Below are 25,886 nucleotides of genomic sequence, written 5' to 3'. Positions count from 1 at the left end.
AAATTAGCAGTAAAAAATCAATTAAAAGCCTCATCAGAAAGCCATACCTTACAAACTTCAGGAAACTTGAAATAATCCATAATCTCAATGACTCACGAGTCCTAGTCTAACAACAAAATAAATAACACAAGAAGGCTTATTTCCATGTCTCCATGTGCTTGATAGCAGAAACAACCAGTATAACTTCCTGAGAGGACTTTAAGGACCTACTAGGCTCATGAAAAAAAATCAAACTCAAATAGAAAAGGTTTCCTTAGGAGTCATGTGAAGAAGGAAAAATACCTTAAACTTTATCTAGAATAAAACAAAGCTAATAAAGGGCTTCTAGCACCAGAATAATAGAAACAAAGAAATGACAGACAAAATTATATGGCCTATCCAGTTTGCCCAGCCGTATCATCCACACTCTCTTGGCTCCCCTTAAGATATCCTAAATGCCTGTCCCGTGCTTTCTTGAATTCAGATACAGTTCAGAACTCCATCATCTCCACAAGGAGGTTGTTCCACACATCCACCACCCTTTCCATAAATAAGCATTTCCTTAGATTACTTTTGAGTCTATCCTCCTTATGACATCTCATTCCAGAGCTTCCTTTCAGTTGAAAGAGACCTGCCTCCTGTGCATTTATGCCGTGGAAAAATTTAAATACCTCAATCATCTCTCCCTCATCTTTCTTCCAAAGTATACATATTGAGATCTAGGAGTCCTCAATATGTCAAACAGTGTAAGGCCAATTGATTATAGACCTATTATTTTGCATATGCTGATTATCTAAACCAATTGATTTTGTGGTGATTCATTAAAAGGGCATTGTGGTATCTAGTCAATTATATAATTGAACAGGTAAGACTGAAGCTAGAACATCAGTAGACAAACAAGGTCACAAGTTTCAAATAATCTTCAACTGAACAAAAGATGCCTATACTATTACCTTGTATCTGTGCAGACAGGTCAGAGGGCAACCTAAAATGGGTACTTTGGGGTAATTCTATAAGTAGGTACCTCCTTTAGATGGCCGATCACACACAGTTAAGTGCCAATACTTTAACAGCATCTAGGTGTCCAGATGCCATTACAGAACACTAATATCTCTATATATAAAAGGCACCACCAACGTTCTAAATGAAGCCTCCAGCCGGAAGTGTGAAGGGGGAGAGATATCCGGTTTCCCCATGAGTGGCTGCCCTGCCCTCGCTCTCTCTGTAACACAAACAGTGAAGGAAAACACAGCAAAGCACGAAATCAAATCGCTCTCTCTGTAACAGTGAAGGACTCAGAGGGGGGAGGGGAGAGAAGGCAGAAGCCCTCACTATCTCTGTAACACAAACACAGCACAGCAGGAAACACTGAAGGACTCGACTCCGAGGGGGGAGGGGACAGAGAGCACAGGGGAGGGGACAGAGAGCAGGGACACACACACTCCCACATGCACACAGAAGAAAACCTTGCAAGCCCCCGTTTCATTTGCATCAGAAACGGGGCTTTTTTACTAGTACACCAATATCAGAGCACCTTACATTTAGGTGCTCGTATTTACACCAACCGTAGACATAGTATAACTGCATGTGCCCAAATGTGGCAAGGGCATATAACTTGTCAGCCCCGCCCATCCCATTAGAACAACCACCTTGCATTTACGCACTATAATACTTTAGGTGCTTTGCTGCTAATTTCATGTTTAAGCACATACACTTAATTGCTCAAGTGGAGCGTAAATGTGGGTGCCCTATTATAGAATGGCCTTTTAGTGTATGAACTCTCACAGACCCAGGCAAAATATTCCTCTGGTAATGACTTTGGTCACTCAATAGCTTTGGAAAATAAATTCCACATTGCGGTCAACACATTCAGATAAAGCCAGCAAACTTAGATTATGCTTACCAACTACTCCAAGAAACTGAAGTATTGTCTAAGAGTTTCTGGACATAGGACTAAAGGTCCTCTAGCATGTCGCACCTCCTTTGTTCTTCCTCCTAAAAATCTTCACTCGAGTAGGGTACTGAACAAGAAAGTAAATACCCCTGTTGCAGAATTCTGAATATGGCATCACTGCTCATCAGTTTGCAGAAAAGGTGGCCAAATAATCATTAAAAAGCAACAGCTTAGATCAAAGCTACAGGGCCAGATGGGATACATCCCAAGATACTGAAGGAGCTCAGAGAAGTTCTGGAAGGACATCTTAAGGATTTAATAGATCATTAGATATGGGAGAAGTTCCACAAGAATGGAGATGGGCAGATGTGTCTCACGTCAGTGGTAGGAAAAATAATGGAGTCGCTGCTGAAGGAAAAGATAGTTAGTTTCCTAGAAGCCAAAAGGTTATGGATATGAGGCAATATGGTTTTGCCAAAGGAAAATCCTGCCAAACAAATCAGATTCTCTGAACTGGATAAAGGACATGCGCTAGATGTAATCCATTTGTATTTCAGCAAAGCCTATGATTCGGACTCTCACAGAATACTCATGACTAAGCTGACAGGGCTGAACTTAGGACCCATGGCGAACAGGATTGGAAACTGGGGTCGGTGATGAGGCGATTCTGTTTAATATATTTGAGAGAGACATTGCTGAATGGTTAGAAGGAAAAGTTTGCCTTTTTACAGATGAAATGAAGCTAGTCAATAGCGTGGATACCATGGAGAAAGTAGAAACCATGAGAATGGACCTCCAAATACTGTAAGAATGGCCAAGGGTCTGGCAGTTAAAATTTAATGCAAAGAAGAGCAGAGTGATGCAGGAGCCACCAGCAACCCCCCACCCCCCAACCACCACCACCACTAGTCCTTTGCCTTCTTTTCACTCCCTCATTCTTTTTCCTCCTCCCTCACCTCTTTCTCCTTGTCTTCTCTATTCTTTCCTTTTGTTTGATAGTTTTATCTTTCCTTATTGATAGGAGTTCCTTTCCTTTTCTGAATTTGGTAGTATATAAACCATTCTGATCTGCTTGCCAGTTAGGGCAGTATATTATAATTGCAATAAACTATAAAACCAAAAGATAGCAGGGGAGAGATTGGTAAGCTGGGACCGATTCTGTTTAATATATTTTTTGAGAGAGAAGGAAAAGTTTGCCTTTTTTGCAGATGACATGAAGATAGCCAAAACAGTAGATACCCCGGAGGGAGTAGAAAGCAGGAGAAGAGATCTCCAAACATTGGAAGAATAAGCAAGGGTCCGGCAGTTAAAATTTAATGCAAAAAAGTGCATCATGATGCACTTGGGGTGCAGAAATCCAAAGGAGATGTATCAAACAGGAGGGGGGAGATAAACCTGGATCAGGAGAAGAGACCTTGGGGTGATGGTGTCTTGAGGATCGTAAGGTGACGAAACAATGTGGCAAAGCAGTGGCCGCATTAAGAAGGATGCTAGGCTGCATAATGAGGGGTATAACCAGCAGAAGAAAGGAGGTGTTGATGCCCCTGTACAAGATGTTGTTAAGGCCCCACTTGGAATACTGTGTTCAGTTTTGGAAGTCATCTTGCAAAGGATGTAAACAGATGAAGTGGTTCAAAGAAAAGTGATGAAAATGATATGGAGTTTACGTAGCAAGACGTATGAGGAGAGACTTGATGAACTGAACATGTATACCCTGGAGGAAAGGAGAAGCAGGGGTGATATAATACAGATCATCAAATATTTGAAAAGTATTAATCTACAAACAAACTTTTTCCAGAGATGGGACGGTGGTAGAACTACACGACATAACTTGAGGTTGAAGGGGGGGGGGCCCAACTCAGGAATGTCCGTAAGGATTTTTTTCACCAAGAAGGAGCTAGATACTGGAATGCCCTCCTGCAAGAGGTTGTGGAGATGGAAACGATAACAGAATTCAAAAATGTGTGGGATAAACACAAAGGAATCTTGTTTAGAAGGAATAGAGCCAAAGCAGCTTAGAGGCAACACCAGTGCTGGGCAGACTTCTGAAGCTGAATCTGTCCAGCCACGATCATGGTACAAACCGTAGAAGTTGGACAACAAGACCAGTGCTGAGCAGACTGCTAGGGTCTGTGCCCTGACCGTGGCTGAATAAATTTGGATATGCTTTTGATCTGCAGTGAAGCTTTTCAGGGGCTTCAATGACAAATTCAGAACAAGGACAATGGCGGGCAGACTTCTATGGTCTATAGCCTGAAAATGGAAGGAAAAATCAAGATCAGGTATACATACAAAGTATCACATCATACACTGAGTTCATCTTCTTGGGCAGACTGGATGGACCGTATAGGTCTTTATTTGCCATCATCTACTATGTTGTACTCTACTACTACTTATTTCTATAGCGCAACTAGATGTACACAGCGCTGTACACTTGAACATGGAGAGTCCCTGCTCAACAGAGCTTACAATCTAATTAGGACAGACAAACAGGACAAACAAGAGATAAGGGAATTACTAAGGTGGGGGATGATAAAATAAGGGTACTGAACGAGTAAGTAAGGGTTAGGAGTTAAAAGCAGCATCAAAAAGGTGGGCTTTTAGCCTAGCTTTGAAGACGGCCAGAGATGGAGCTTAACGGACCGGCTCAGGAAGTTTATTCCAAGCATATGGTGCGGCAAGATAAAAGGAACAGAGTCTGGAGTTAGCGGTGGAGAAGAAGGGTGCAAATAAGAGAGATTGACCCAGTGAACGGAGTTCTCGGGGAGGAGTGTAGGGAGAGATGAGAGTGGACAGGTACTGAGAAGCTGCAGAGTGAATGCACTTGTAAGTCAATAAGAGGAGTTTGAACTGTATGCGGAAATGGATAGGGAGCCAGTGAAGTGACTTGAGGAGAGGGCTAATATGAGCACACCAACACTGGCGGAACATAAGTTGTGCAGCAGAATTTTGAACAGATTGAAGAGGAGAGAGATGGCTAAGTGGGAGACCAGTGAGAAGCAAGTTGCAATAGTCTAAGCGAGAGGTGATAAGAGTGTGGATGAGGGTTCTGGTAGTGTGCTCAGAAAGGAAAGGGCGAATTTTGGTGATATTATAGAGAAAGAAATGACAGGTTTTAGCAGTCTGTTGAATATGTTAAGAGAAGGAGAAGGAGGAGTCGAAGATGACCCTAAGGTTACAAGCTGATGAGACAGGAAGGATGAGAGTGTTATCCACAGAAATAGAGGTTGATTTAGGGGGAAAGATAAGAAGTTCAGTCTTGGTCATGTTTAGTTTCAGATAGCGCTGAGACATCCAGGCGGCAATGTCAGACAGGCAGGCTGATACTTTGGCCTGAATTCCTGCTGAGATTTCTGGTGTGGAGAGATGGATCTGGGAGTCGTCAGCGTAAAGGTGGTACTGAAAACCATGGTATGAGATCAGAGTAGCAAGGGAAGAAGTATAGATGGAGAAAAGAAGAGGTTCCAGGACAGATCCCTGAGGTACACCAACTGACAGTGGGACAGAAGTGGAGGAGGATCCACCAGAGTATACACTAAAGGTACGCTGGGAGAGAAGAAGAAAACCAGGAAAGAACAGAGCCCTGAAATCCAAGTGAGGACAGAGTATCAAGAAGTAGGCTGTGATCAACAGTGTCAAAAGCAGCAGATAGATCGAGAAGGATGAGGATAGAATAGAGGCCTTTGGATCTGGCCAGGAACAGGATATTGGACACTTTAGCAAGTGCTGTTTCAGTGGAATGAAGGGGGTGAAAGCCAGATTGAAGTGGATCAAGAATAGCTTGAGATGAAAGAAAGTCAAGACAACGACGGTGAACAGTACACGTTCAAGTATCTTGGAAAGGAAAGGGAGGAGGGAGATGGGGCGATAGTTGGAAGGACAGGCAGGGTCCAATGAAGGTTTTTTAAGAAGTGGTGTGACTACAGCATGTTTGAAGGCATCAGAAACAGCCGCAGTGAAAAGTGAAAGAATGAGAATATGACAGATATAAGGGATGACAGTAGGAGAGATAGTGTTAAGTAGATGGGTGGGAATAGGATCAGAGGAACAGGTAGTTAGCTTCGAGGAGGAAAGAAGATATGTAGTTTCCCCTTCAGTGATTTCAGAAAAGGAAGAAAAGGAGGCAGGGGTTGGAGGGTTGAGAGAATGGACTAAGGGAAGGAGAGGTGGAGGTGACCCTGTTGAGAATTCAAGTTTAATCTTGTGAACCTTATGAAAGTACTCAGGCAGAGTCTGGGGAGAAAGTGAAGAGGGAGTTGGAGGTGAAGGCACTTTGAGGAGAGAGTTCAGTGTGGCAAAGAAACGTCGAGAGTTTGAGCCAAGAGAATTTGTCAACTGGATGTAATAATCCTGTTTCGCAAGTAAAAGCGCAGACTGAAAGGAGGTCAGCAAGAATTTAAAATGTATGAAGTCAGCATGGGCACGGGATACTCCAGGCCACCTTTCCTGCGATATAGTGCCAAAAGCTTTGCTTTCTCCACAAAATTCAGAACATGACCCAGCACTGGTCTCCACTTTGCTGTTCCCATTTCTCGACTAATGCCAACTCTCAGCACCCATTCCACCTGAACAAGTACTCCCGCAGGGCCAAAGACTACCACCTCTAGAGTTCAGCCTTTTCAACCTCCTCCTGAAGACTCAATAAATTAACGTTGTTCCTTTACTCCCAATTCTAGTCGGATCAAAAGGAGTTTACAGTGGGCCTCCCACTAGTATCTCCAAAATCCCTGACCTGTCTTCTTGTTGCAAAATCCACTGCTCAGCACTGTGCAGGCGCTGACCTTGTCATTCTACAGTATCTCAGATATCATCCAATGTGGCCTCCAAATTAGAAAGCTTATCAGTGATCACCGCAGACAGATTCTTAGTTAGCTCCTTCACCACTTCGTCTTGAACATTGGTGGTGGGGGTGATGACACCGCAGAATTGTCAGGCACCGAATTTTGCTTATCACTCACAGGCCTCGGGGTTTGGACAGGCTTAACTCGGAGAAAACAGGTCGGTAACCACCAGCTTCCACAACCCCGAACAGCCTGTGAAAAGTTATAAGTATGCAGCCAAACTTTGGTTAATAGAAAGCAAAGGAAAACAAAATACAGGAGGAAGAGGGTCAGAGCTAAGAGAAGGAGCCAGCCCCGCGTCATCACGTGAACAGCGCATTTTCCCCTCATTGCAGATGGAGAGAATGGTAGTCGCGCACTCTCGCAGCGGGTGGCAAGGCACTTGCACATGCACAGTGGGAGCGCTGTTGTGAGAAATTAAAGATATAGTACAGTGTAAAAGCATTATGCACCAGGGGCCATGGATAACCTCACCCACATATGAGAACATGGTATGCTTGTCCTCAAAGAAAGCAAAGATATTTACCTCTAAGCAGGTATTCTACAAGGACAGCAGGCCTTATATTCTCACATGTAGGTAATGTGGTTCTGCATTACCAATACACAGTTTGAAACAAGCTTTAAACATCTGAGTTCGAGATGCACTGCACGCATGCCTTCCTGCCTGCCATGAGAGCGCAGAACAAGAAGTATAATATAAACTTGCATTCCAATTTTCCGTTTTCCCCCAACTCTAACTTCTCCATCCCTCCCTGGTTCTTCATGTTCTTCTTTATCTAATGCTGGTTCAGTAGTTTTTCCACAGCTACTTTCCCCACCTGGATCCTCTATTGGTCTCTTGCACTGCAGGTCTCAGTTTAACATTCCATCATTAACTCAATTTGATAACATATTCCAATCAACCAAAAAGACAACTTGTCTGTTAGACCCTGTTCCTTCTCATTGGCTGCCTCTAGCTTCTCATAGTCTTAGCTCGCTGGCACACTCTATGATTATAAATAGCCTTACTACGGGGATTACCCTCCTCATGGAAGACTGCTCTGGTTCATCCTCTTTTGAAAAACCAATCCCTTCATCTACTCTCCTTAACAATTACTGTCCAGTTTCAAATCTGCCATTTTTGAGTAAATTTATGAAGAGATGGGTTTTCTGACAGCTTTCCTTATCTACTATGTTATATTATGTATGTTCAATAGCACTTCCTCCCTTCAGTCTGGAATTTTTCCAGGTTACTCCACTGAAAGAGGATCTCTTTTAAATGACTGTCATTCTACTAATGAACAAGGTAAGGCCTTTCTTTTAGTTTAGTTAGATCTTTCTTCTGCCTTTGACACAGTCAGTCATTCCATTTTGCTCTCTCAATTGTCTAATTTGGGTCTGTCAGGTGCAGTACTTTGCTTTCATTCCTTCCTCTTGAGCCGTTAATGTCAAGTATTACTACCATCATCTCTTTCAGATCCAATGCCACTTAGCTGTGGTGTTCCCCAGAGTTCGGTTCCTACTTTTCAAAGTCTTTCATACTCCAAATTGAAGTATTTAGGAGTTAGTGCACTGAACTTTTCAACCCACATTTCTACTACTACCAGAACCTGCTTACACTTATTGCGTCTTGTGCATTCTATCCGTCCTTTTCTAGATAATGACAACTGTGCCACTCTTCTTTATGCTCTGGTTGCTTCAAAACTGGATTATTGTAACATCATATATGCTGGTCTTCACAAGGAATCCCTTCGTAAGTTAAAGATGGTACAGAACACAGCTATATGTTTTCTGTCAAATACCTGACGGTATAATCATGTTACACCCCTTCTTAAAGATAACTGGCTTCCAATAAAAACCTGCATCATTTATAAAATTTTGACTATCACTTTAAAATGCCTTCATTTTAGATCTCCCCCTTATTTAGCTAGTCTTATTACTCCATATACCCCTTCTCATACACTTCGAACTGCATTTGATTGCAGTTTACCTGTTCCTTCTGTTCCCGACTTAGCTCAACTCATGCTACTACCTTTTTCTGTTTTTTTTTTTTTCACTTTATATTTATTAATTTCAACTTTTAAACAAGTATTGCACTTGAAACAGAAAAGGTACATTTGTCTGAAATAAAGCAGTTTTAAATAAAGAAAGCAAAATCTTTAACAAAGTACACTTTAGTCCATCATATAGATCCAAGATTATCAATGCGGAGATTTTACCAATTATTACATTAGGAAATTAAGACCGGTCGCTTTGGTATCCATTTTACAAATTCAGAGCTTTAACCTCTAAGACCTTCTAGCTGAGATAAATTCAGAAAGCTGTATGGATTAAAAAAAAAAAAAAGACATATTTAACCGACTGATAACAAATTATACACTTGCAAGGATAACGTAAAAGAAATGTAGCTCCTAGCCGGAGAACACCTGGCTTTAATAAAAGAAATTGTCTTCGTTTTTTTTTTGAGTGTCTCTAGACACATCAGGAAATATACGGACATTGAAGCCCAAGAAAGCTCTCTATTTCTAAAAAACCTTTTCATAATCAAAGCTTTATCTATTGATAATGCCAGTGTTACTAACAGAGTTGCTGATGATGTTAAATCTGTTGTTGGAGCTTCTAATATAGCTCCTTCCGTCTGGAACTCTACCACCTCTTTTGAAATCTGAGCTTTCTTTCTCTCAATTCTGCAGTCTTTTTAAACCACATTTGTTTTTTTCAGGCATTCCTTTTACTTATGTTGTCTTTGCAAGTCAGGCTGTTATCTTTCTTATTCTTTTTATTTCTTGCCTGTCCTATATTGCTAGTCTTCCATCCTACTTTGATATTGGCTTTCTTTTCATGTTTTTATGATTTAATTTTTCTACACCGCTTTGAGTGATTGTGAAAGGCAGTAAATCAAGTCTAAATAAAAGCAAAAAAAAAGACAACTCTGAGGGAAGGTGGGAAAGTATGTGAGAATATAAGACCTGCTGTCCACAAAGAATGCCTGCTACAAGTATATTCTCTTTCTCCAAGGACAAACAGGCCTATACTTCTCACATATGGGAATCCATAGCTACCAAACTCATAACCACCACCAGTGGTCAATTAGATACCACAACGGCGAAGGCATAAAAGTAATTAACCTGAAACTACACAATCTGAGTGAGAGTGCAACCTGGAACCGAACAAAACAGGCCTAGGAGGGTGGAACTGGACTTGAATTGATTCTGCAGCACAGTCTATCCAAAACAAATGTCTTGTCATGTATCCTGATCAAGGCAGTAAAGAGATGTGAAAGTGTGCACTGAAAACCATGTTGCAGGCCTTGAAAATTTCTTCAATAGAAGCTGACCTCAAGAGGGCTACAAAGCAACCATGGATCCGACAATTAAAGCCCTGACAAGACCCTCAAAGATCAGCCCAGCCTGGGCATAAGTGAAAGAAATGCAATCTGCCAGCAAATTGGAAATAGTATGCTTCCCGATGACAACCCTCATCCTTTTCAGATCAAAAGTAACAAAAAGTTGGGAGGAGAGTCTGGAGGGCCTAGTCCACTTCACGTAAAAGGCCAATGCTCACTTGCAGTCCAAGGTGTTCAGTGTGCATTCGCCAGGATAGGCATGGGTTCGAGGGAAGAATTTTGGAAAGACAACAGACTGGTTCAGATGGAACTCCAACACATAGAAACTTAGGGTGCAAGCAGACGAATATTCTTTCATGATGGAACTTCATATAAGAAGAATCCGTCACTAAGGCCTGAAGCTCAATGTGAGATGAAGTAACAAACCACCAAAAATATCAAATCAATTCTTGTATACCGCTAATATTCCCTTTCCAGGGTTCAGTGCGGTTTACATTCTAGGTGTGAGACAAACTGATAATGTTAGCGTGAGGTATAAGAATAATTAAGGAACACTGGTTTAATGCATGAGACCATTAAGGACAATTTGATTACTGACATAGCTTGAACTTTTTGCAAAAGCCTACAACATTAACAGATAGCCTCTAGAAGGCACAGCAGGACCTAGTTTAGTCTTCAATCCCACCCACTCTCTCCAGTTATTCTAATTAGGAAAACAAGGGAGGAGTGCTCTAACAGAGTTTTAATTACATTTCATTAATTTCTGAGAAGAAATGGTTAAATAAATCACACAATATACCACACAAGCTAGACATTTTTTATATTAGACTAATATCCTTAATACCTTAGTAAGTTTTAAATTATTGAAAAACTCAAAAATACTAAGATGGAGACAGCAGTCCAGAAGCAAAAACGAAGCTATCCAGTCTCTTGCACCGAGTGTCACATGTATGATTATTTCCCAGTTGGTGAGCGGTTACATGTGTGTGTACGATGCAAAGAGCTCATAGCTCTCAGAGAACCGGTCCATTCTCTTGAGGCTAGAGTAGCAGACTTGGTGGAGCTGAGGGAGACAGAGAGGTACATAGATGATACCTACAGGAACATTGTTACACCTCCAGTCTGGTATCCCCTGTGCTGCCTTGGAGGAGATAGGTCTACTGAAATAAAACCACCCTGGAAAAGTAGGAAGTACTCTTGTAGCCAAGACCTGCCCAAAAGGGGATGCACTATCCTCTCGCACTGAGAATATGTCTCCAACAACTTCTGACCAGGTGTAATGGTTAGGACTGCTGTCGTAGTTGGTGATTTGATCATTAAGCATGTAGATAACTGGGTGGCTAGTGGATGTGAGGATCGCCTGGTCACTTGCCTCCCTGGTGCAAAGGTGGCAGACCTCACGCGTCACCTAGACAGGATCTTAGATAGTGCTGGAGATGAGCTGACTATCTTGGTACATGTGGGTACCAGTGACATAGAAAAATGTGGGAGGGAGGTTCTGGAAGCTAAATTTAGATCCTCTAAGGTAGCATTTTCAGAAATGATCCCCAATCCATGCGCAGGTCCCAGAAGGCAGGCAGAGCTCCGAAGTCTGAGACGATGGTGAAGAGACTTAGATTTGTTAGACACGGGGGGGGGGGACTGTTCCGAAAAGATAGGCTCTACCTTAACAGGGATGGAACCAGGCTGCTGGCGCTAATTTTTAAAAAGCAGAGAGTAGCTTTTAAACTAGAATGGGAGGGGAAAGCTGACAGTCGCCCAGGACTGCATGGTTCAGTAAGTAGTATCCTTGAAGGATACTATTGAAACAGAACATTTAACTAATCCCAATAGATAGGTTTCAACAATGCTGAAAGTAATCTAGCTGTGCTTAACGAGAGAGCAGGATAAATGATCCACATTATGCACTTCAACTTCTAAGCAGCTTGGGTAGGCTGCCAAGAAGCTGGAGTGTACTTATGCCTGAGACTGAGCATGCATCGACGCCGAGGATAGACGATGGCGAAGTCAAGAGGCTGACGCCCACCTGGACTACGGCAAAGCTTCCTCCACCGACGAAGGGGAGTCGACCTGGATGGTAGCTGACACCAATGCTGAGGCCAGAGACTTCACCGCAGGTGAAGGGCCAAACGCCACTGCAGCAGTCTGTACAGAAGGCATAAGCACCCCCGACACCGTAGCAGATTGTCGCAGCAATCCTTCCAGAATCTCTGGCAGCAGTGCCCGGATGCACTCGTCAAGAGCCGCCATCGGAGAAGGCTGCGGGGTCAGTGGAAAAACCATTGGCAGAATCTGCCGAGGTTCTGGAGCAGGTACCGGGCTGCCAGGAGACCGATGCGTCGGCATCTCCTGTATAGAGGGGGAGTGGTCCTCTCGGTGCAGACGCTTCTCGGGTGCCGAGTCCCTCGACGCCCCTGAGCTCCTGGCACCGTGTGTCGAAGGAGAACTATGACGGTGCTTCTGCACCTTTGCTCAAAGCCAGTCTTTGAGACTCCTCGGTAAAGGTGAGAACGACATGGAACCCTCACATCTCCTCGGGCCGGGTATGGCAAAGGTCGGTCCCGGGGGGCCTGCATAACAGGAGGCCTCGAGGCAGGTGCAGACCCACTTAACCCCTCACCGCTGCCAGCGAAAGTTGGTCTATCAGCAGCCATTACCTCTACTCCCGAAGTAGATACTTCCCTCGATGTTGACGCCGACAACCTCGGTACCGATGTCGATGTCGACACTGACGGATAGGACCGAGCACCAAAAAGTTTCTCGCTGGGCTTCAAGACACTTGAGTTCGTTTCTTCATACAAAGACAAAGACTACAAGTGGCTGGGAAATGGTCAGGCCCAAGGCAGTGGATACACCACGTGTGAACATCGGTACCTGAGAAAGTCCGGTTGCACGGAGTACAATGTTTGAAGTCGTTGGGTATCTTCGATGAAATGGAAGGAAAAACGGCTTCAGCGAAATCAAACGATGTGATCGTGCCAAAAAAAGGGCACAAAATGGGGAGAAACCCAAACACACGATCGAAAAAGAAATAAAACCAAAAAGAAGACTGGCAAAAGATTTTTTTTTATATATATTTTGCTTGCAAAATGCCGCTTCCCGGGCTGACACGGACATCGACCCACATGTGAGAACAAGCAGCCTGCTTGTCCTCGGAGAAAGAGAGACTGAAGGTCCATCAAGCCCAGAATACTGTTTCCAACAATAACCAATCCAGGTTACAAGTACCTGGCAAGATCCAAAAACAATACAAAACATTTTATGCTGCTTATCCTATAAATAACCAGTGGATTTTCCCCAAGTCCATTTTAAAAATGGCATATAGACTTCTTTTAGGAAGCTACTCAAATATATTTTTAAACCCCACTAAGCTTTACTACATTCTCTAGAAACAGATTTGAGTTCAGTTACACATTGAATGGGGAAATATTTTCTCAGATTAGTTTTAAATTTACTACTTTGTAGCTTCATTGCGTGCTCCCTAATCCTAGTATTTCTGGAAGGAGTACACAAACGATTCATATCTACCCATGCCACTCCACTCATTTATTTATTTATTTAAATTTTCCAATATATCACCACATAAAGTGAATATGCAATCGGCATTATTTAACATTAGGAAACAAAAATGATAAGTATATATCTTTACAGCCCATTTGCCCACAAGTTAAAGAAATTTGATTCCAAGATTAAGGAAATTAAAAAAGAAAAAAAAAATACAAAAATTAATCATCAATAGATGCTTCCTCTGGTTCAGACCCCAGCCTGCTAAATTAGGGAAGGCTTACTATATTCACATCAACTCTTGCATCAATAAACTCTTTCAACTGTTTTGGATCTACAAACTGAAAATGTTTACCCTCAAGCATCACATTACAAAAACAAGGAAATCGCAAAACAAAATTTGCTCCCAATGCCACCTCTCTGGGGCGAAGTTCCAAAAAGGCCCTTCGTCTCATCTGTGTAGGCCATGAGAGATCTGGAAAGATACGGACCTTTGAGCACAAAAACAGATTTTCTAAGTGTCTCAACGAAAGCCGTAGTACGGCATTCCTATCAGGCTCCAACACGAAAGTGGCAAGCAGAGTTAACCTCTGAGTAACTATTTCTAATGAGCTTTCTAAGAATGAGGTAAGATTCATTCCCTCCCCTATTACGGGGGGGTTTCCCACCACCACTCCAATACTCCCGATGTAATAAGCCCGTGTAATGGGAGGGAGTGAGTCCTTGTCCATTCCCAGGATGTTCACCAAATATTTTTTAACCATCTCCAAAGGAGCCACTCATTTTATAAACCTCCCCTCAGCCATCTTTCCTCCAAGCTGAAGAGCCCTAGCTGCTTTAACCTTTCCTCATAGGGAAGTCGATCCATCTCCTTTATTATTTTGTCATCCTTCACTGTACCTTTCTAATTCCACTATATCTTTTTTGAGATGCAGTGACCAGAATTAAACATGGAGCGGTACAGAGACATAACATCCTCATTTCTGTTTTCCATTCCTTTCCTAATAATACTTAACATTCTATTTGCTTTCTTAGCCGCTACCACATACTGAGCAGAGAGTTTCAAAGTATCATCAACGATGATGCCTAGATCCCTTTCCTGGTCAGTGACTCCTAATGTGGAACCTAACATTACATAGCTGTAATTCAGGTTCCTCTTTCCCATATGCATCACTTTGCACTTGCTCACATTAAACGTTATCTGCCATTTGGATGCCCAGTCTCTCAGTCCCGTAAGGTCCATTTGTAAGTTTTCACAATCCTCTTGAGATTTAACAACTTTGAATAACTTTGTGTCGTCAGCAAATTTAATTACCTTACTAGTTACTCCCATCTCTAGATCATTTATAAATATGTTTTAAAAAGCAGCGGTCCCAGCACAGACACCTGGGGAACCCCACTATCTACCCTTCTCCATTGAGAATACTGACCACTCAAACCTACTCTGTTTTCAATCTTTTAACCAGTTTTTAATCCACAATAGAACACTATCTCCTATCCCATGACAATCCAATTTCCTCTGGAGTATTTCATGAGGTACTTTGTCAAATGCCTTTTGAAAATCTAGATACACAATATCGACAGGCTCACCTTTAGCCACATGTTGGTTCACCCCTTCAAAGAAATGTAGTAAATTCAGTAAATCCATGTTGGCTTTGTCTCTTTAATCCATGCTTTTGAATATGATCTGTAATTTTGTGCCTTCCAGCGGACGCAGTCTCCTCAGTTTAATACTAAAGCAAAAATAACCAAGGAGACAACTCCAAGGGGAGAAGGGAGGGATTCTGAGAACATGAAGCCTGCTGTCCTCAGAGAATACATGCTGTAAGTATCTTCGCTTTCTCCGAGGACAAGCAGGCTTCCATATTCTCACAAATGGGGAACCCCTAGCATCCAGGCTCACATAAAACACCACACATTGGTCAATTGGGCCTCACAACGGCAAAGACATAACACAGATTAATCTGAAACTATATACAATCTGAATGAGGGTATAACCTAGAATAGAATAAAACAGGCCTGGCAGGGTGGAGTTGGAGTCTAGACACCAAACAGATTCTGCAACACTGTCTGCCCAAACCAACTGTCTCACCAGGTATCCTGCTCAAGGCAGTAGTGAGATATGAATGTGTGGACTTAAGACCATGTTGATGCCTTGCAAATTTCTTCAGTGGAGGCTAACCACCAGTGAGCTACTGACGCAACCATGGTTCTGACATTATGAGCCGTGACATGACCCTCCAAGGCCAACCCAGACTGGCCATAAGTGAAGGAAAGACAATCTGCCAGCCAAATCGAGATGGTGTGTTTCCCAATAGAGATCCTCATCGTGTTGGGATTAAAACAAAAAGCTGTTTGGTCTGTCTGTGGGGCCTTGTCAGCTCCATGTAAAAGGCCAATGCTCTATTGTAATCCAAGGTGTGCAAGGTGCTTTCGCCAGAATGGGCTTGAAGCCAGGGAGGGAAAAATGTTGGCAGGACAATTGACTGGTTCAGATAGAACTCTGGCACTACCTTTGGCAGGAACGTAGGGTGCGTGCGCAGGACTACTCTATTATGATGAAACTTAGAATAAGGTGCATCCACCACTGAAGCTCACTGACTCTACGAGCTGAATAATAGCCACTAAGAAAATGACCTTCCAGGTCAAGTACTTCAGATGGCAGGAATTCTGTGGCTCAAAAGGAGCTTTCATCAGCTGGGTGAGAACAACATTGAGATCCTATGGCACTGGTGGAGGTTTGGCAAAAGGCTTTGACAAAAGCAAACCTCTCATGAAGCGAACTAGAGGCTGTCCTTCTACACGTTGAAACAAAACTAAGAAAAAGGACAGGTTTAAAAAAGAGGGCTCAAGAAAAGAGCCACAGCATATAGAGAAACAAAGTCGGAAGGCACAGAAAAGCTGTTAAGAGTGGGCAAGTGAGGAGAAAGCAAAAGAAGATCACCTTCTCCTCGCATAGAAAAAAAGAGAACTGAGACCGCTCTGTTTTTAGCTTTGGCAAAATGCTGGACCAGGCGATGAAGATTGACATCACCCACGTGAGAATATAGGAGCCTGCTTATCCATGGATGTACTGTTTTTATTCTGTTTTGTGTGTTAAAATGGATTATGTATGTTTTTGTTAGCAGAGTACGATCTGATTATGCAGCAACAGTCAACCAATGAAGCTGCACAGCATAGAAAAAATACAAACATGCTTCTGAAGACCATATATCATGCAAACGGTTGCAATTTGGACATATAATTATAACTTTGAAGCAGATGTAAAGACAAAACAGAACCGTGTCAGTTATGATTTATAATTTTTTTTTTCCTATTCATGATACTTCTGCTGTAGGTTAGCCTCTCTTTTCCAGCACCGTAGGTGTTGTCAACGATTGGAGGTCTTACCAAAAGCATGAGATGTTCTAGGTCTCGCCGTAAGGAAGTTGGCAGCTCACTCCCCATCTGAATGCTCATGTGGATTAGCCGAGCATCCTCTTCTGCTCGATTCCTCAACTGTTTCACCTACAAGGAAAATATGTTTTTCATAGTAAATCTCAATTTAAATGTATGAAACTAGCTTACCTTTCATCCGTGTCCTTTACACCATATTATATTTTTTTAAACCAAATGATATGAAACTGCAATTTCTAGAACAATCCTATCAAAGTTGTTACATTATCTGAATTCACCCCTTTTCATACCTCCCTTTTTTTCCACTCATTTCACTTATTCCCTGAGCATCCTTGTTACTTTTTCAGAAGGAATGAATCCAAATAGATTTGTTCTGTGCATTAAGTAAACAAAGGGTCTTATAGTCATTTCGTTTTACCTAACCATAAGCCTATTTATTTCTTTTTTTAATCTCTTGGGGGGGAAAAAAAGTGAAAAAGACAGGTTCATAGTAGGTAGGTAGGTTCTATATTCTGGTGGAGTAGCTAAGCGATTAGAGCTGCAAGCTGGGAAGCATGGATTCAAATTCAACTTCTTCCCCCACTAATCTCCTTTGTAACCTTGGCCAACACACTTCACCCTTCATTGCCTCAGGTACAAATATATTCTAAGTCTTTTGGGACAGGGAAATATTTTACTACTACTAATACTACTTAACATTTCTAGAGCGCTACTAGGGTTACGCAGCGCTGTACAAGTTAACAAAGAAGGATGGTCCCTGCTCAAAGAAGCCTACAATCTAAAAGAACGAAATGTCAAGTTGGGACAGTCTAGATTTCCTGAGTAGAGGTGTAGTGGTTAGGTGCCGAAGGTGACATTGAAGAGGTGGGCTTTGAGCAATGATTTGAAGATGAGCAAGGGAAGGGGCCTGGCATATGGGCTCAGGGAGTCTGTTCCACGCATGAGGTGAGGCGAGGCAGAAAGGGCGGAGCCTGGAGTTGGCGGTGGTGGAGAACGGTACTGAAAGGAGGGATTTGTCCTGAGAGCGGAGGTTACGGGTAGGAACGTAAGGGGAGATGAGGTTGAGAGGTAAGGAGGGGCTGTAGATCGAGTGCATTTGTAGGTTAGAAGCAGAAGCTTGAACTGTATGCGGTACCTGATCGGAAGCCAATGAAGTGACTTGAGGAGAGGAGTGATATGAGTGTATCGGTCCAGGCGGAAGATAAGGCGTGCAGCAGAGTTCTGGACGGACTGAAGGGGGGATAGATGGCTAAGTGGGAGACCAGTGAGGAGTAGGTTGCAGTAGTCAAGGCGAGAGGTAATGAGAGACTGGATGAGAGTTCGGGTGGTGTGCTCCGAGAGGAAAGGGCGAATTTTGCTAATGTTATAGAGGAAGAAGCGACAGATCTTGGCTATCTTCTGGATATACGCAGAGAAGGAGAGGGAGGAGTCGAAGATGACACCGAGGTTGCAGGCAGATGAGACGGGGACGATGAGGGTGTTATCAATTGAGATAGAGAGTGGAGGGAGAGGAGAAGTGGGTTTGGGTGGGAAAACAAGAAGTTCGGTCTTGGCCATGTTCAGTTTCAGGTGGCGGTTGGACATCCAGGCAGCAATGTCGGATCAGCAGGCCGATACTTTGGCCTGGGTTTCCGCAGTGATGTCTGGTGTGGAGAGATAAAGCTGGGTGTCGTCACCATAAAGATGCTAGTGGAAGCCATGAGATGAGATCAGGGAGCCCAGGGAAGAGGTGTAGATTGAGAAAAGAAGGGGTCCAAGAACAGATCCCTGAGAGACGCCAACAGAGAGCGGGATAGAGGTGGAGGAAGAACCATGAGAGTGTACTCTGAAGGTACGATGGGAGAGATAAGAGGAGAACCAGGAGAGGACAGAGCCCTGGAACCCAAAAGAGGACAGTGTGTCGAGAAGTAAGCTGTGATTGACAGTGTCAAAAGCGGCGAATAGGTCGAGGAGGATGAGGCTGGAGTAATGACCTTTGGATTTGACAAGGAACAGGTCATTGCAGACTTTAGATAGTGCCGTTTCTGTCGAGTGTAGTGGGCGAAAGCCAAATTGAAGCGGATCGAGGATAGCATGAGAGGAGAGAAAGTCAAGGCAATGGCTGTGAACGGTGCGTTCAAGTATTTTGGAGAGGAAGGGTAGAAAGGAAATGGGGCGGTAGTTGGAGGGACAGGTAGGGTCAAGTGATGGTTTTTGAGGAGTGGTGTGACTACAGCATGCTTGAAGGTGTCAGGGACAGTTGCAGTGGAGAGAGAGAGGTTGAGGATATGACAAATGGGGGGGGGGTGGGTGATAGTAGGAGAGATGGTGTTAAGTAAGTTGGTGGGGATGGGGTCAGAGGAAGAGGTGGTGCATTTCGAGGAGGAGAGAAGATGGGCGGTTTCCTCTTCGGTGATATTAGGAAAAGAGGAGAAGGAGGCCTGGGTTGGTTGGTTGAGGGAGTGAGTTATGGGATGAAGAGGAGGAGAAAGTTTAGTGGTGAATTCGAGGTTGATCTTCTAGACCTTGTCGCGGAAGTAGTCAGCCAGTGATTGAGGAGAGAGTGGGGGAAGGGGGGTGTGGGAGCGGAGGGCATGTTTTCTGTACCTGGATTTAATTCACTCTGAGCTACAAATGAAAAGGCATGAGCTAAATCCAAATAAATACACAATCAAGAGCTGAGAGCTGAGCTACAAACCAGTAATCATTAAAAACAAACAAATAAAAACTTCTATTTAACAAACATCTCTTCAACACTATTTTGCCCAAACTAAGGAAAGTTCAGAAATGGAAAAAAATCCAACTGGGGATCTCCAGATCCAGTCTTCGACAGGTGAGAAGGGAGCCATCATCAATGTAGATGTCTCCTGACCTCTGCCAAGACAGAAAGCCATATGTCATACCACTATGACCAAGGAAACTGCCTGGATAGAAGGCCTCATTACAAGGCACACATGTTGGCCCTCAACTAAGGAACCAGATCCAGAGTTGCCACAATAAACCCCAGAAGTTGAAGGTAATATCAAACTCGCATTGCCAGGAGCAAAAAGCATGGAACTACAGGAGTAGTCTATTTATCCTGTCCTGTGAAAGAAAGACCATACTACCACAGCATCAAATAGGACTCTCAGATGGGAGATCAAAGATGGCGTCTTGTTGTACAGCCTAAACGGACGCATTTCAGACCTGCTCACGAGCCAACCTGGTAGCGGACCTTACCCGCTTGCAGATGGGTAAGAGGAGAGGCAGAGTCCGAGAGGCTCCCCATGTATCGGGCGGAATGCCCCAACCATGCCAGACGACGCTGGAACAGTTCTGTGTTGGGTCACGTCCCGCGTCGGCATCGACTCCTGCTGCCGGAGCTAGCGCTCCGGCGCTAGACAACAGCGTAGACGGGGCTTCTCTGAGCTCCGTCGAGCGTGCAGCACCCCCGCAACCCGGAAGTGAAGCTTTGGATGCAAGTCCTGGAGCCATGGCCTCAGTAAGAGAACCAGGCGAACAGGGAGGGAGCCTGCACGAGCTGACAACTGGAGCCCAAGTTTGTCCGGATTTTTTGGTGGGGAAGATTAAAAAACCTGCTGTAGTGACTTTAGAGTCACTGTGGGACTTAACTTCATCTACTCAATCAGCTTTACAGAACTTAATTCTGAAAAATATGGAGACCATAAAAGTTCTTTCAGAAACAGCATTAAATCAGATACAAACTAATATACTCCAAGCCTCTGAGGTTAAAAAGTTGGCAGAAAAAACTGAAAAATTTGAACTTTTGGGTCAATCCCTAATTAAAGACAAGAACTATACCTCATGACGCCTGGAGTTTTTGGAAAATCAATCTAAAAGACTGACCTTGCGCTTTATAAATTTTCCTCGGTCTCCTATGGTACCAATTCAAATGGCTAGAAAATACTTTATGGAAACTCTGGGAATGCCGGAGACTTCGTTGCCACCTATAACACGTGCTTATTATATTCAAACTGGTGGGAATCCACCAGAAAATTTACAACAAGATGCAATGAACCTTACGGCATTCCTAGAATCTTCTCTAGAGGTCATCACTCAACGAACCACATTATTGGTAACTTTTGCGATGGAAATGGATAGGGACGCTGTCCTTAAGCTTTCTTTGAGGCATTTAGACTCCCTGTTTTTGGGTTCAAAAATTAGAGTTTTCCCTGATTTAGCTAGAGATACTCAACAGAGACGTAAGATTTTTTTATCTTTATACCCTAGAGTTAATGCTATAGGCGCAGATTTTCTTTTTTTTTTTTTTTTTTGATTTGAAAAATGTTTTTATTCCGTCACTTTGTTCCATAGTACATACACTTATTCAGCTAACAGCTGTACAGCCAGTGCAAATAGAATGGACTACAATATATACATTTGAAAACGTAATGAATTTTTCCCCCCCCCCCCCCCTCCCCTCCCTCCCCCCTCCCTCACTTTATGGCTGAATTCCCTATATATTAGTTGCAGCAGTCCATAAACGCTCTAGATGCATCCATTCCTCCGCGTCAGGGTCAAATCTACCCCTCCGTCTATCCGTCAGTTGTTCAAGTCCCATTAATGTTCGGAGTCTCGTTTTCCATTTTTCCATCGTAGGGCCCACTCTCTGTTTCCAGTGGGCTGCTATCTCTAGCTTCGCAGCTGATAAACATAGTCTTTTTAGCCGCTTCTGCCATTTCTGGCCCCTTTTATTTCCCCACCCCAGCAAGCACCACTTTGGTTCTGCAGGAAACTGCACCCCAAGAACAGAGGTCAGGCACACCGTAATATCGTCCCAGAAGGAGCGTACAAGAGTGCAAGACCACCACACATGTATAAAACTACCCAGATCATTGTCACAGCGCCAACACCTGTCTGAGGCTTTAGAATACATTCGTTTTAACCGTTCTGGCGTATAGTACCATCTGCTTAAAACTTTGTAGGCATTTTCCTTTATTAATACACACACTGATGCCTTTTTTACCTCAATGCATACTCTCTCCCATTCTTTCACACTCATTTCACAGTTCAAATCGCTCTCCCATGCTTTCATATAAGGTAATTTATTCAATGCGCTACCTCTAATATAGTTATATAGCCTGGATATGCCTCTCCTCCCCCCCTCCAGTGTAACCCATATATTTTCTAGGGGCTCCTTTTCCCTCGGGTCCGCATGTAACCACCCCTGTTTACTCATATAATGTTTGGCTTGCAAATATGCATAATTGTCAGACTCCCGCAGGTCGAACTTCCTCCTTAGTGTCTCAAATGTCCTTATTGTACCCTCTGACATCAAATCTCGAAATCTCCGCAAGCCCTTTCTATACCATTCATGAAACGTACCCCCCTCTTCTCCACCTGGGAACTCTACCTCATGAATAATATGAGCCAATGTTGAGGTTTTAACTCCCTTTTTAAATTTGCGTTTCAGCACATCCCATGTGTGTAACAAGTGCCCTATAAATGGATTGTCAGTTTCCCTACGTGGGGTGCTCATCCTTCCAGATCCCCACAGACCCCTTTCCAGATTACACCTAGTTTCCAGTAGTTGTTCTAACACTGCTACTGGTGCCCCTTCCCCCTTACTCCATTCCGCCACCTGCTTCAGTTGTGCCGCTTGATAGTACCATGTAATGTTGGGCATCCCCCTCCCTCCTACCTCCACCCCACTCCACATAATTCGCTTTGATAACCTTGCCCTTTTCTCTCCCCAGGCGAATTTAGACATATCCGCCTGTAATTTGTTCAGGGTACCCCAGGGTACTTCCACTGGCAACGTCTGGAAGAGGAATAACAACCTAGGGAGGAGGTTCATCTTGATAACCGCTATTCTTCCCCACCATGAGAGTAACCCATTTTTCCATCTACTTAAATCTGCTCTTAGCTCTCTAATCAAGGGGACATAGTTAATCCCATATACCTGTGCAAGGTTCCGCGGCAGCCTTACCCCAAGATATCTAAAGCTCTCCCTGGCATGCTTAAAAGAGAATCTGGTTACCAGGTTACTCATATCCAAAGTGGGACCCGTAATGCCCAGCACCTCAGACTTATCATAGTTGACTTTGAAGCCAGATATGGCTCCAAACGCTCTAAGCTCCGTACAGATAGAGTGTAGAGTCTCCTCCGGGCGACTTACATAAAACAGAATATCATCTGCAAATAACGCCACTTTATGCTCTTGATCGCCCACCCTAATCCCCTCAATACTGACCGTCTCCCGAATTCTCTGTGCTAGCGGCTCAATTGCCAAGGCAAAGAGCAAGGGCGACAGGGGACATCCCTGCCGCGTGCCCCGCTGTATCCTAAACTGATCAGAGTATCCCCCATTAACTTTTATACAAGCTTTTGGTGTTGCATATAACCCCTTGAGCCATGTCAATACCCCTGGGCCGAACCCCATAAATTCCATCACCTCCCATAGGTAATGCCACTCGACCCGGTCGAAGGCCTTTTCTGCATCCGTTGTTAAAAGTACAAAATCCCCCCCCCGACGTTGGGCCTCCCATATAATGTTTAAAGATCTCCTTATATTATCCGCTACTTGCCTGCGCGGGACAAAGCCTGATTGATCCTCATGGATCAGTTGGGGCAGAAACTTATTAATCCGCTCCGCCATAGCCTTGGCCAATATCTTAATATCTATATTTATAAGGGATATTGGCCTGTAAGATGCACACAATGTAGGATCTCTTCCCGGCTTAGGGATCACCGAGATTCCCGCTGCATACATACTCCTAGACCAAGTCCCAGATTTGAAGCACTCATTTCCTACCCGTACTATCAATGGCCCTACCTCCTTGCTCATTAGCTTATAGAATTTAGCCGTGTACCCATCAAGTCCCGGCGCTTTCCCTCCTTTTAATCCTCTAATAACTCCTTCTATCTCTTCCAATGTTATGGGCTTGTCCAATGATTCTCTTTGTGCCTCTGTTAGTTTCCGCAATCCCAGCCTGTTTAGATATTCTTTGGTCTTTTCCCCCGAATCCCCACTTTCTTTGGTATACAAGTCTGCATAAAATTGGGCAAATCGGTCTCTAAGCTCTTTATCTTGATATAATAATGTGTCCCCCTCCCCTTTTAATTTCATGATAGTATTGCCCACCCTTCGCCGGCGTAGGCTGCGCGCCAGCATCCTTCCCGATTTATTACTATATTCAAAAAACTTTTGCTGAACCAACTTCCTTTGAAAATCCATCTGTTTAATTTGAATTTGACGTAAGGCTGCCCTGCATTCCCTCAGCTCAACAGGCACTTCAGGGCATTGTCCACCTTGATGTTGGGCCTCTAGGGTCGCTAACCTTTGTCTTACCTCCAGTTCCCGCCTTTGCCCCTCCCTCTTCCTTTGACTGCCATTTTTAATCAGATGTCCTCTCACCACAGCTTTAAGAGCGTCCCAGAGTGTCCCCTCAGCCACTTCCCCCGTGTCATTGTATGCTAAGTAATCTTTTATTACCCTCCGGACTTCTTCACAGTCCTCCACTGAATCAAGCAGAGATTCATTCAGTCTCCAGTAAGTGTGACCCTTTTCTCTCCCCAGCCCCCTCCACGAGGCCCAAATAGGAGCGTGGTCTGACACGTGTATACTCCCTATTCCCGAGTCTCCCACCTCCCCCCAGATAGTTCGGGAGCCCCAAATTGCATCTATCCTTGTATATGTTTGTTGTGCATGCGAATAGAATGTATATGTCCTCTGCCCAGGGTGCTGCAATCTCCAAACATCTAACAAATCAAGATCCCTGACCAGACTCAGTAATTTAGTCGTATTTGCCGAGACTCCACCCTTTTTCTTTCCTTTTGAGTGGTCTAGATCTGCTAAAGCCCAATTGAAATCCCCTCCAAGAATCACTTTTCCTCTCACAAAATTTGTCAACTCTAGTCTTAATTTTTCAAAGAATGCCCCTTGTCCCTCATTGGGTGCGTATATATTAACTAAGGTGATCTGTTGTTCATTGATCTTTCCCGTAACCGCTATACATCTTCCTTGGCTCTCCAGGAAAGTTTGCTCATGCACAAATGGTACCCTTTCTTTAATATAAATCGCCAATCCTCCCTTTTTCCCCCCTCTGGGGTCCGCCGATATATAATTCTGACCCAGGTTTTTATATTGAATAAGCCTTACATCTTTCCTTTGGATATGTGTCTCCTGCAACATGATAATGTCCCACTGCATTTTAAGTATCTCCTTGCTAACAATACTTCTTTTTTCTGGTGTATTCAAGCCATTTACATTCCATGAACCCACTGTAATCCCTCCCTCCCTCCCTCCTCCCTTCCCCCCCTCCCTCCTCCCCCCTACCCATCCCCTCGACTGGCCGCTACTACAAGCTGCCATGTTCCCCCTAAGAAAGTGTCGTCCCCAGGGGAACCAGCCTCCCATTTTTCCCCCCCATCCTTTCAAACCTGCCATCTCCTTCATTCATTCCGAATGTATTCTATCTTAATCATAGACATATGATCAGTTAAACATTACCAACATGGTATCACTTACTACAACTGGTCAAGTGACCAAACTTAGCACCCGGGCATCAGCCCCTCTGTATTTGTCCATTCAAGTGTCCCCTTGCTGCTCCAGGCCACGCTCCTTCCTCACTCTGTTTATGCTGGTGCCCTTTTTCCCCTGCTGGAGCCATCTGCCTGAGCTGGCACTTTTCTCTCCATTACCATCCTTTGTGGAGACTCGCAGCTCCTCCGGTAGGTCCGTGCACCCCATGTTCTCCAGGATTTTCCTTGCTGCAGTCGGGTGTTGTATTTTCCTTGTCTGGTTCCCCACCGTAACCATAAGGCCACTGGGGAAAATCCACCTATAGCGCAAACCAGTTTTTTGCAGATATCTCGTCACTTCGCGGAATTCCCGCCTCTTTTGTAAAGTAGATTTCGCCAGGTCTTGGAAAATCTGTATTTTAGTGTTCTGCCATTGTATATCACCCAAGGCACGGGCTTTCCTCCAAACAGTCTCTTTTACCTGGAAATCATGAAAGCAAGCAAT

General features: G+C 43.8%; 1 protein-coding gene across 1 annotated transcript in view; it reads right to left on the bottom strand.

The window, feature by feature from the left end:
• Positions 1-25,886, bottom strand: part of NUP205 (nucleoporin 205) — a 1,281,456-nt gene that overhangs the window by 1,155,788 nt on the left and 99,782 nt on the right. The window contains exon 6 of the mRNA XM_030216143.1: positions 16,934-17,050. Coding sequence (XP_030072003.1) covers positions 16,934-17,050 — 117 coding nt within the window. The remainder of the gene's footprint in view (positions 1-16,933; positions 17,051-25,886) is intronic.

The sequence above is a fragment of the Microcaecilia unicolor genome, chromosome 10, assembly GCF_901765095.1.
Source record: "Microcaecilia unicolor chromosome 10, aMicUni1.1, whole genome shotgun sequence".
NCBI classification, from domain to species: Eukaryota; Metazoa; Chordata; class Amphibia; order Gymnophiona; family Siphonopidae; genus Microcaecilia; species Microcaecilia unicolor.
This window is presented reverse-complemented; position numbering and strand designations above follow the sequence as displayed.